This window comes from Branchiostoma belcheri, unplaced genomic scaffold (assembly GCF_001625305.1).
Source record: "Branchiostoma belcheri isolate BF01 breed outbred unplaced genomic scaffold, Haploidv18h27 scaffold184, whole genome shotgun sequence".
NCBI lineage: Eukaryota > Metazoa > Chordata > Leptocardii > Amphioxiformes > Branchiostomatidae > Branchiostoma > Branchiostoma belcheri.
In genome coordinates, this window is record NW_017803313.1 from 100,215 (window position 1) to 113,593 (window position 13,379).

Sequence of the window (13,379 nt, forward strand, 5' to 3'; positions counted from 1 at the left end):
AGGGTTCCAAATAGTGCGCAGTAAATCGCCGGATCTGCGAGGTTGTCACGCTAGGTTTGGCTCCCCATAGCTCGGCGATCGCTGTAGATTTTCAACTAGGTTTTGAATTGATCAAAAAGCCTTGGGATTGTAGTGTTTTTCGTCGCGGTGAAGTTGGACGGCCAGCGAAGCGTTTTTGGTATTAGTCCGCGAGCAAGGGTGATGCGGTTTGTCGCCTGATGACCCAAATAGCTGCGTTCTATGTGGAATTTCTAGGGGTTCGCGTCACCGGATTTTGCGAAAAACTTATCGCAACAACCTATATTTTTTTTCTGTTTTTCAGAAACAGAAAGTAGTAAGCTATTTCAGCATATAAGCCGTTAGCCTGGGAAAATTCGTTTTTTCCAAGCAGGTCCGTTGAAAAAACTGCAAAAAAAATACATTTTTCGTATCCAAAATTTACGTTTAACTACAGTTTCTACCCAAATTATAGAGTCGACGGACAATAACCAAAATTGTATCGGAAGCCGGCTGGAAACCTCAGTTGACTGATGTAATGAGATTTCCCGGCGTACTTTTTTTGGCGGAGTTATAGCCCTTCGGTCTGAGGGTGTCCGCCGGATCCAAAATCGTGAAAAAAACTCCGGTCCGAGACCTTAAAAGCACGGCGCATGCGCAAAAAATGACGTCATCGATGACGTCATTCGTATGGATTTAAAAGGTTTTTGGCAAAAGTTATCCGATTCTGACAAAAAACCGCATCATTTTGCTTTTTTCGAGTAAAAAAGTCCGTATATTCATGCCCAGGCCCTAGGCGCCCCCCTCCCCCTTTACCCGCCCCCCCCCCCGAAATCCCCGTCAGGGCAATTTTAATCGTTTCTGGAAGGTAAACAGTTGTTGCATGAATTCACTTTCTATGTCATTTTATATGAGTCAACCTCTGAATTTGACTTACGTATAATTTCGGCGAAGTTTCTCTATTTATGGTGACTTAAACTGACATTTAACAGCAAAATCGAAGTCGGTTTTAAGCCTTCTTAAGGCAAAACTGGGTTTTCTGATGTTCGGTTCAGGGCTCCTTAAATTCGCGACTTTCTTTCCTTTGGGTGGTGTTAAGTGATAGCCTAATAAGTACTCCTCACATCTTTACAGCGTTTATTTCAACTTCTTGCTCCTAGCCACGGCAATATCACCCAGATTGTGTTTTGCACCTCGTAATAATGCAGCCTTTCACACATTTATCATATCAAGCCCATATTTCATGGAGGTATGAGATCTCGGAACTCTTGTTGAGTTTGTAAAGCAATTAAAAAATTTTGCATATCAGTGCTAGATCCTAACAGATAGAGGAGTGTTGAAAAGTGTCGGATTAAGGTTCACTGCCATTAAATTTAAGGCTTCACCAGGTTCAAAAGGTTTCACCAGAAACCCCCCTGCTGTTCCAAGACAAGCTGCTAGGGGGACCAAACCCACATCACTTTTTACCGACAGGAAAAGCTATCCGCTACTCAAAAATCAAGACCATACCATGTCCAGGACAAAAGATACAAAAACTGGCAGTTCTGCTGCAGTACCATGGTCAGCCACCAGGAGGCCCAAAATCGACCTTGACCTTTGGCTACCCAACACCTATCCACATACCAAATATCATTACAGTCCATACACAGGTTCAAAACTTACTAATATGCTGGCCGCAAATGTCCGGAAACACAAACACAAACAGACGCACAGACATGCCAAAAGCAATACCTCCATTTTTCATGGAGGTAATTATAATATTCAGGTTGTCTCACACCTACCAGTATGATTATGAGATATTCTTTCATATGTTCAAAATATTCCCAAAAATGGCATAATTGAAATATTCATAGATTCCTTACAATGTACATGTACATTGGGACCACATGAACATTTAAGTTCAACATGTCTGCTTTTCAGACTTGTCTTTTGTGTGAAAGAAGAACATTGCATAATTATGGTTGCGCCTGGAAGATAAAAAAATGACTAAATTGCTTTTGGTCACTCCAAGGATAAAATGTGATTTCTTTATTTGGATGAGGCGACAATATGGCCAATTCCCTGACTCAGTCCCTGACAGCAGGTTACCAGACTACCTGAGGAAAACAAATTCACAGCTACTTCACAGAAAAATGTAAAAAAGTGAACTGCAGTATTCATATTTCCGTCCTTAGTATTTCTGAGGATACATGTAGATACAATATGACTCTTTCAAAACAATGTAAAAAAAGTAATCACTTGCAAATAGGAAAATTTCTGGTCTTTATTTTGTGGAAATAATCAATGGTAAAATTGTTTCACATTGGCATTTTGCCTGGACTGTACAACAAGTATAATGTCCTTAGTACAAGGAAGAATATACCAGTAAACTGTTAAAAATGGCACGGGAATCTTTCTTTTCTATTTCAGAAACTGGAAAATTTCCCATTTTGGAGGTAACAGCTAGTTAGCAGCATGATAGCCTTTTTACAGTGTTTTGAAAGTAACGTTACATTTGTGGGTTTTTCAAGAGAAGTTTGCTAAAGCTACAAATGTAAATTAGAAGCAATTATTACCTCCATGAAAAATGGAGGTATTGTTTTTGGCGTGTCTGTCTGTGTGTCTGTGTGTGTGTGTGTGTGTGTCTGTGTGTGTTTCCGCAACTTTGTAGTCAGCATAACTTCATAACGACTTTATGGATTGTGATGATATTTGGTATGCTGATAAGTCTAAGGAAGACAAAGGTCAAGGTCAAATATGAGCCTCCTGGTGGATGACCTTGGTACTGCAGCAGAACTTCCGGTTTTTGTATCTTTTGTTCTGAACATGCTATGGTCTTGACTTTTTGGTGACAGATAGCTTATCCTGTCAGGAATAAGTGGCGTACGTTTGGTCCCCCTAGCAGCTTGTTCTGGAACTGCAGGTTAGTTTCTGGTAAAAACTTTCAAAGCCAATAAGTCCAGATAGGAACAATGTATTTTCATCATTATGACATATTTGTTGTGTAGGTAGCTGAGATACAGTTGTACATGATGAAATGCAAATTATGCAAATGAGGACTTAATTTGCATAATTAAGGGGGAAATTCTATAATTACAGTGTTTTATATAATAGTTCTTTTATACATGCAATCTATTTAATCTGTGGCGGGAGGAATATCAACAGATACCAATTATGCTAATGATGACCTAATTTGCATAATTAATGCGAAAATTCTGTGACTCCTTATTGGCGAATGATGGGAATTTATACCTCGTGACACGTGTAAGATTAACACCACTATACATATATTATGTTAATGTAGATGTCATTTGCATAATTAATGAGGACATGTTGAAATGAAGTATGACAAAGCAAGCCCATATTTCATGGAGGTATGAGATCTCGGAACTCTTGTTTCCTTTTGTTCACCATAAACCAAGCTGCCAGAGGATATTTTTCTTGGTAAATAGCAGACCCTTACCGAACACCTGCAGGTTGACCTGTCTGGAGGCTACCCCTGCTGGGTTGATGGCTGTGCAGGTGTAAGGACCAGAATCTGCAGGCCTGGCTGAACTTATGATCAGAGCTCCTGTGTCTGAGATGGACATGCCCGGCCTGTCACTTACAGGTTCTCCTCGATTGTTCCAGGTCACAGTTGGGGAGGGCACACCATCAGCATCACATGTCAGCACAACCTGCCGACCTTGTACCACAGTGTACTCAGTCTTGTCTTCAGATATACTGGGAATAACTGGAAAATAATAATCATATATGTTACAAAATGTTGACTTTACTTTGCTATATCCAAAAAGTTAGTGAAATGTTGTATACAGCTGCTATACTACATGTACATGTATGTCTATTTTTTCTTACTGTTTGCTGGGGCCCATTGATGTGTCAGCAATGAGCTCATGACTATCAATGTTTATTCATATACTGCTGCTGGTGACGACATATAATATTTCATAATGACGATAGGAAAGTAAATAATTATGTACACCTTGTTACAGATACAGTGCCGTTCAGTAGATCACTCCTACCTTCGAATTCCCAAGTGTATTAATGAACAAGTCCCGGGGCTCACAGAATTTGAAAGTGGGGCAGGTTTTTCCAGAGACTTGCGACCTCAAATGTTAACTTTAACAAACTCATGACAGACCACGACAAGGCTTCCCCAAAATCATGAAATCATACACATGTATGACAATGTATGATAGATTGCCCAACCTATGAAAACCGACGAAAATTGTTACAATATATTACATGTAAGACCGATATAACACTACCCCATACAAAGACAGATATTCAATATGCTACTGTCATGTCCTGTCAATATATCCACTTATGAAGGACAATTTATACACAATTCGGTGACAAAACGAGAAAATGTAATAAATTCCTGACACAATATATTACTATCAATAGAGTTAGATTAGTATAATTAGTGTCTCTGTATTGTTATACATTGTTCATGAAAGTAGACCAGATTCTTAGTACAGCTAGTACAACTGTTAGATATTTTTAGTATCACCAACTACTATGTATATGTTGCCATACGTTGTACCCGCAACATCTGTTGCGCAATAAAGTTCTTCTTCTTCTATAACATTGCCATGCAAACAATAACCCTTACAAAACTACCATTGCCATGGTAATGGTAGAGTATCAGTCTTGTTAAAGAAGGGTACCCTAACAGTGTACAAAATACTTTTTTGAACCAGGTTGCCCGTCAAAAATTAGGTTGCCCATGAGAATTTTAGGTTGCCCCACCTATAAGTTATTACTTTCCTCAAATTAAGTAATGTTACTTATACTAAAGGCTTTTGACAATATTTCTAACAGCCTTTAGTTAACTGATACTAGTAGTAGCCATTACTACCTAAAATTAAAAAGCATCTGCCGGATACAGTGGTACAAGCCAAGTGGGCATGATTTGGGGGGGGGGCATTCTTAAAATCCAGGTAGCACACTGGGCTACCTACATGTAGGTTCAAAAATAGGTTGCCCCAAGTAAAATTTGGTTGCCTGGGGCAACTGGGCTTAAAGATATTTTTACTGCAACATACTTTTGGTATGCACTCCTTCACCTATCAAATGTACATACCTAGGGTATGTTGCAGTAAAAATATCTTTAAGCACACTATTTCTCAAGGTGGCGATATTATGGACCCTGGTGATATCATGGACACAGATGTTAGACATGTTTACAACAATAGTGACATAAGCAGTTCCAAATTTCATGTTAAGTAACAATCTCTCACCTTGGACATCAAGAGTGTAGTCCTTTGTTAACTCCCCTGCCACATTAGAAGCAACACATTTGTATTCTCCACTGTCAGCAACTTGGACTGTAGCAATCCTCAGTGTTCCAGAGGGTAAAACAACATGCTGCAGAGAATTGCCTGACAGCATTTGTCCATCTTTGATCCAAGAAAATGTTGGAGGAGGGAAAGCATCCACCTTACAGGGCAGTTCTACCAGACTATCCACCATCACAGTCACTTCTTCAGTTCCATCAATCCCAGAGCCTGATGGCGGGACTATCAACAACAAACAAAATATATTCACCGTTATGCTGTGGAAATATTGATAGCACAATACAATAACAAGACTGACAATGTAAAAATCATTGTTATGGCAATGATGTCAATTTTTTTAGCTGACTATTCTTGCATTTTCTTCTAATGTAATGGGGGGTACCCTAACTTCGGACATGCCCTAAGTTTGGATGGATTTTTTACTGATCTTATTATGCAAAAGTACGCCGTGTTTGTTGCCACTAACTTTGCTAATTTAAAAGGCAACTAAACGTAGTCAATGCATACAACTGTTTGTTGCATGCAAAGTACAGTAGTTCTATATACATTTGTATTTATTTATCGTTTTGCCCAAAAACAGAATATCAGTCATTTCACCAATCATAACAATGGTGCTGAAAAGAGGGTCACTTCATTGTGGTGGCTCGTGCCCAGAAATAGACGTCCTTTACCAAGCAGTCACACAACTGCCAGACATACATGTAACAATATAAAGATTTACATAAAGATTTGGGTCTTTGAGTGAAAAAAACAACGTCAACACCACTGTAGTCTGCATTTCCCATCATTCCCATGGGGCAATATTGAATCTGTAAGCCGGGCGGGTTTTCAGTGGAAACACGGACTGCTTGCGTTAGATGCTACAGTCCTCTTGTGAGATGAGAAGTATACACAATCGCAATTTTACTGTCAAAAGAAAGCTAAAATATCATAAAATTCTATTCTTAGTTTTGTTTATTTAATTTCATCATAAATGCTTGAAGAGAGCAAAATTACAAAAGCGTCCGAAGTTAGGGCACACTATCTAGTGTAGCCGCATTCACGAAGGAACATTCACGAAAATGTCTCACAGTTTGTCGCTTGTAATGCAGAGCGTGAAGGGCTCATGAATAGTATGAATGCATTTTTTATCCAAGTATATTGTTCAAATTAATGTTCTCAAAATTCATTCACCAAAACCTGACCACTCTCCAACAACTAGTGACAGAGCACCGTGCGTTCAGGTCTTTAAGCAGTGAGCAAGACATTGTGCGCTCGCAGCATTGTGCGCTCCCAGCATTTCCTCATAAATTATGCAATTAGGACCTGATTTGAATAAATTATGTTGTGATGTTCACCTTCACTGAACTTCAAATATGGCAAGTACATGTGTACTAAATTCCCAGCAATACCACTTTAAAATTGTATAGTTCCCACTATGCAAATTAGGTCTTCATTTACATAATCAATATCTGCCAAATATCTTGCCGTTCTCAATTACCTATGTCCCAAGTGTTTCATAGTCCTAATATTGAATACAGCAGATTTATAGAATTCCTTCATTAATTATGCAAATTAGATCTTGATTTGCATAACTGTATTTCAATTATGTCAAGCATCACCTAAGCTACCTAGATACCAAAAATCATGACGATCTGTGGACCGTTTTTTAGTTATCCAACTTATCCTATCTTAAATATTTTCAACCTCCTTCCTAAGTTCTTCCATTCTGAGGCTATGTCAAAAGGAGTCAAGAATAAAGAGTCCATTCACCTTTGTGAACACATAACAAAAAGTTACTAAAAGAACCTAGTACTTTTTTGACAAACCTGATGACATTTTTCTTGTTTTGTTTAATACTCAAAAAGTAACTCGAGCATGTTTGTACAAAAGGTAAATAGCAGACCCTTACCAAACACCTGCAGGTTGACCTGTCTGGAGGCTACCCCTGCTGGGTTGATGGCTGTGCAGGTGTAAGGACCAGAATCTGCAGGCCTGGCTGAACTTATGATCAGAGCTCCTGTGTCTGAGATGGACATGCCCGGCCTGTCACTTACAGGTTCTCCTCGATTGTTCCAGGTCACAGTTGGGGAGGGCACACCATCAGCATCACATGTCAGCACAACCTGCCGACCTTGTACCACAGTGTACTCAGTCTTGTCTCCAGATATACTGGGAATGACTGAAAAATATCATTATATTCATGTAAACTAGAAACGCCGACATTTGCTCAAGAGCAAATACAGCACATTTCACCCATTCTTCCATTCCAAATTACCCCTATAGCTTGAAAGGCCAACATTTGCTAAGGAGCAAATGCAGCATGGCTTCACCACATCCACCATACCAAAAATGGACCTATCCCCCTCCTGCACAAATGGATTGTTCCTAAATCACCAATTTAAAATGTGAACTGTTCCAACAATCTATACCCCCATGCAGCAATGGAATCTTCCAACGCCTTTGCTGTTGGAACATATAGAACCCTCGTAGAACTAGAGTGTTCGATTTACAACTGTCAGTTGGGGATTTGGGTTTTCGAGCTACAATCGCTGTTTTTACTCAAAATAAGGCCACACCAATTTATTTCCTTGGTTAACGGATTCGCCGCTTCGTCTTTTTGCCAAAATGAAATAAAAATAAAAACAGAACAAAAATCCATACTCTCGGGTCCCGAATTGGGGGCCCCAAAATCCACCTGGTACGTTGTAATTTTTCAAAATTTGGGCATAGCTAACAGCGTTAAAAATACATTGCTTCAAGGCAGAAACATTTTTCTGACTGCAATTTTTTCGGAAAGCTAGGTTGCCTCTTCAAAAGTTCGTCAAATTCTTTTGATATAGAACTCGCCCCCACCCCCTTTGCACATGTCACCATTCATGGGACAAAACTTCACTGACGACAAACGTACGGCAGATTTACTAAGTCATCGTACCTGTAATAACATATCATCTCCCTTTTAGATATCTATTATATTTAGGAACACGTATTTGTGTCGGAAACATGTGCTAGTAACGGGCGTTAAAAGTAATCGGCCGAACGTAACTCGGCCTGGGCGGCACATGCACACACACCTTCAAAACGATCTTTTTTCCAGGGAATATGTAAAAATAACACAACATAACAATGTATTCTGGCATCACAAACTGTATTACTCTCAAAAAGTACAAAATCCTACCACAAACATGGGAATTTGGCAAAGTAAAAAGTCCTCCATGCACGTAAGTCCATTCACTAAAGCAACTCTTTCTCACGGTCGGAAGAGTCCACCTCAAGTAGGGGGAAACAGTTCTTTTTAATTATAAAAATTACTCTGTGAAAAATACTACATGCGCATGTGGCATTCTAACAAAGTTACATCTTATTTAGATACCTATAAACAAGAGTACAATTGCAAATAATGCATCAATTATTACATCTAAATTTTTGAATAAAATGGTTCCCCCTACAAATAAAAAATCCCCATACATCAAAGACTTAATAGTGAAACCTAGACCATTGAATTTGTGAGAACTTGAAGAGTGTGTCAATGTGGCTATTTGTTTGAATTATGGCTATGTATAATGTAGCCGTAGCATACCTAAAGTGTATAATGGGAAATATAAAATGGATACTACCGGTAGTATTTGGGGAAGATAAAAAAAGAAATAAAATATCTGTTAAAGTAGTTAATTCTTTTGCCAATAACTTTTAAACATTCCTGGAAATTTGTCTAAAGCATATATTTAGGATATTGTAAATTTCAAGCTCTAAATAACTTCCATATCAGCCAGACACAACAGAATGCCCAGCCCAGTGGTAAGCTGTGACAATGGGATCTGAACAGAGCACCCTGATTTAAACCACTCTTTGGAACTTTGAAAGATGAATAAAAGTGAAACCAGTTGGATCAGAGTCTTGTCAACTGACAGTTTGTTGTTCATACAGTAAAGATGTGTATCTTGCAAATGATACGAATAATTGTAAAGGGATGTACATGTAAGAGAAGTTGCTCATGTACATGTAGTAATGGTCCTTCCAGTTCAATAAGTGTCCAATATAATTATGTCTTATATCATTTTGTAACTTAACTTAATGGATTGCTTACTACATGGCTGTATGGCAGGTAGTCTCAAATTTTTATTTTTATTTTTTTTTCGCCCACCCGCTCCAATTTTTTGTAGAAAAATCTGTTAACCAAGAAATTAAATTGGTGTGGCCTAAGTTAAATTTAAGTATTTTAAGTATCTGAATTGTGAACACTATAGCCTAAGCATTTGTTGCCATGGCCACACCAATTTAATTTGTTGGTTCTCGGATTCGCCTCTTCGTTTTTTTCTGATTTGCAAAAAAAAATATGATTCTGGTTCTGAATCAACTGAAAAATGCTCATGTTTTGCCCCCAACAGTTGAGAAAAGTCCTTTTCTTCCTAGTTGTTACAGTTTTCCCATCTATCATTGCAGTGCTTTGATTAAAAGTTCAAAATTCAATGTTTAAATTTTAACCCAGCCTTTTGTGTTGACTTCATGGCTCATTTCGTAGCAATTTTAAGCCTATAGTAGGATGCCTAGACCTGTTTTTATTTTTATTTTTTTCGCCGTCGCTTCATACATGTATTTTTTCTGAAAAAATCCGAGAGCCAACAAATTAAATTGGTGTGGCCCAAGCTACCTTTATGCTGAATTTGGTTTTGGTAGTAGTGCATAGGAGCCAAAAATGTAACATTACTTTTTTGGTAAAAGATCGCAAAAAAGTCCCATTTTACATAATTGTAAACTTACTAATGCCAAAAGTGTAAATAAAGTTTTGTGGGATTGTATCCAATGATCTCCACCTATACCAAATTTCTGGTCATTTGGTTTTAAAATTAAGGCACAGGAGCCAAAATTGTACATTTTTGGTCCAAAAATAGCCAAAAAGCCCCATTTTACACAATTTTAAAGTGGCATATGTCAAAAGCTTGAATATCATTCTGTAGACATGTGTCCAACGCCACTGGCATATATTATGTTAATGATTAGTGATGACATGATCACCCGTCCCCATGTTGGGTAACGTCAGTCTGAACATCGACTCCGCCATGTTGGCCATGTTGTGAATAAACGCCTCCCAGCATCAGGCTCAATCCTCGCATCTCGTCCACTCTTTCGTGTCCTTGGCCACTTAGTGGCACAAGGTATTCCCATACCAAATTGCAGGTCATTTAGTTTTAGTACCAGGGCTCCAGATCCCAAAATGTATATTTTGTGCCTGAAAATGACCCAAAACCTAAATAAAACAAAGGCCTGTTTAAAGAAAATGGAAAAAAAAAATATCTGGGGGTATTTGCCCACTCTACATCCATGCCAAATTTCAGGTCATTCGAGTTGAATCCCTTTAAAGAAATGGCAGGAGAAGGAGAAACATGAGGGAAAACAATACATTTCTCCCATACTATAGTATGGGTGAAATGTAAATATAGACTTTCCTTTCTTTGTCCAAAAATGGGTTTTAATATCTACATTTTTAATATCTACAAGTTTTATAGCCTTCATTAACAATCATTACGTAAAATGTATACCCCCACTCTAAAAAAACAGTGCAGCCCCCACAGTGCAGGGGACCTTGCATTTGAGATTTCTTCAGATGCATTTTTCATGCAAGTCCCAAATATGTAGGACATACCCAGATGCATATTCTCCCTTCTTGTTTGCTAGAGCCCATTGATGTCAACCTGTAAATTTGGAAGTGTATTTTTCAATGGAAGTGTATTGTAAATAGTGAATTTGTGTAAAGTTTGCCATGTACTGTTAATTTTGTAATGTTTTTGTACGTTTGTAATATATGTATGTAAATATGAATGTGTAGACCACAGGAAGAATAGCCTCTTATGAGGCTAATTGTGGATCTGAATAAAACTGAAACTGAAATGGTTTGTTTCAGGCTACATATAGTATATATCAGCAGAAGCTGTGATCAGGGTCATTTTAAGGTGCTCCTTTTCGAATGGAATTAGAAAGACACAGAGACAATATTTAGACCCCCTTCACAATAAAATCGGTATGAGCATCTTATTATTTCAGAAATCATCTGGCCTGAGTGACAAATGCATTCACACTGCTCTTTGGCTTGCCCATCTAAGTTGGCAAGCAGTCAAAGTTTAACTTCACATTGTTTATAAATTGCTGCAAAACGATGTCACATAACATGTCTGAAAAGTGTAAAAAGTGCTGTTTTTTCGTGAAAATTGATTTTGGCCCAGAGACTAAACTTCCGGGTATTCTACCCTTCATGCCATGGATGATTCTAAAAGTACAGTACTAGGATTTTCTTTGTAATCGACTTTTGTAATCAAGATTTGTGTCTTTCTGATACCATCAGTCATTTCTGGGACATTTTTCTATGGGATAATAACACGTTAATTGCCAATTTTGTAAAATTTATTTTAGCAAGAAAACAAGTAAAATCTGAGATTTTATACCTCCGGGCTTTTTATTGTATATTTTTATATCTTGTTTCTCATTTATAGTTGATGGTGTTTTAAAATTTAATGTGTTAGATTTAGCATTCCTGGTTCGTTGTGTTTAACAATACAGGTCAACATTTTCATCTGCAGCCCATAACATGTACCCACAAACTTATCAAATTCTATTTAATCTGCCGCAAGGAACTCGTAATGAAACTCAAAATGACAACCGGAAGGCTGCACTGTACTTTTATATGTAAAACAAGTCAAAAGTCAGGAAACTTTCTCTCACCTTGGACATCAAGAGTGTAGTCCTTTGTTAACTCCCCTGCCACATTAGAAGCAACACATTTGTATTCTCCACTGTCAGCAACTTGGACTGTAGCAATCCTCAGTGTTCCAGAGGGTAAAACAACATGCTGCAGAGAATTGCCTGACAGCATTTGTCCATCTTTGATCCAAGAAAATGTTGGAGGAGGGAAAGCATCCACCTTACAGGGCAGTTCTACCAGACTATCCACCATCACAGTCACTTCTTCAGTTCCATCAATCCCAGAGCCTGATGGCGGGACTATCAACAACAAACCATTCAACAAAATAATTGATTTAGGTAATTTTTAATGCAACTTTGTTGTGCAACTTTGTGAGAATGTCTTGTGAATGCCAGCCATTTTGTTCATTATTCTACAGCAGATGTCAATAAGGCAGTTGGTATAATTTCAGGATGACATTTCAGATTCAACTTTTCAGCTGCAGAATGTACTTTCCAACACATAGCTGATAATTTTTATAAGCTAGTGTTTCAACTGTGTCAGTGTTTTGTACATTGTATGTTGCACCTCCCAGGTTTCTGTACTAATTTGCAAATTTTGACTGAACAAAGACAGCACCTGTGGCTGGTGACTGAACAAAAACAGCACCTGTGGCTGGTGACTGAACAAAAACAGCACCTGTGGCTGGTGATTTTTGCTACAATGTAGGCTACCAAAAAATGGACTTCACTTGACTGGCTTTTGCATTGTTCACAAACAGTTGAATGTAAAGAAAAATGTGACCATATTAAATATTAGTTCAAGTGTCAAACTGAATGGAAACTTTAAGATTTAGAATATTGAATACACCCCAAACTAGAGTTCCCCGATCTCATACCTTCGCCAAATGATGTTAAACTTTATGACTGACAAATTATAGATTAGATTATTCCCCCCTGATTCAAGAAATAGGAACCTAATTTTCATGAATTATATCATTTTATCATAATCTCAACCAAAAGACAGTCTTATATTAACAAACAATGCATTCTAGCATTTCCTAATATATTATGCAAATGAGGTCCTGATTTGAATAAATTATGTTTAATGATGTTCACGTCAACTAAACTTTCAAATACCACAAGTATGAAATTCCAGGCAGTTATAAAATTTTCTCATTAATTATGCAAATTAAGTCATTATTAACATAATCAATATCTTCCTGTGTTTCTCTCATTGTCAATTACCAATGTCACAAGCTTCAATTGTCCTATCATGGAATGCAGCTGATTTATAGAATTTCCCCATAAATTATGCAAATTACATCCATATTTGCATAATTGTCACATAATTATATTAAACATCGCGTAAGCTACCTACATACCAAAAATCATGACGATCCGTCAATTGGTTCTTGAGTTATCCCCTTTTGAATATTTTCAAGAATA

General features: G+C 37.8%; 1 protein-coding gene across 2 annotated transcripts in view; it reads right to left on the minus strand.

Annotated features, from left to right (window-relative positions):
- The window catches only part of LOC109467615 (hemicentin-1-like), a 108,472-nt gene that overhangs the window by 44,654 nt on the left and 50,439 nt on the right, over positions 1-13,379 (minus strand). For both annotated transcript variants that reach the window (XM_019765631.1, XM_019765630.1), the window contains 4 exons: positions 11,973-12,251; positions 7,168-7,437; positions 5,220-5,498; positions 3,440-3,709 (listed from right to left, as the gene is read on the minus strand). In XM_019765631.1, coding sequence (XP_019621190.1) covers positions 3,440-3,709; positions 5,220-5,498; positions 7,168-7,437; positions 11,973-12,251 — 1,098 coding nt within the window. The remainder of the gene's footprint in view (positions 1-3,439; positions 3,710-5,219; positions 5,499-7,167; positions 7,438-11,972; positions 12,252-13,379) is intronic.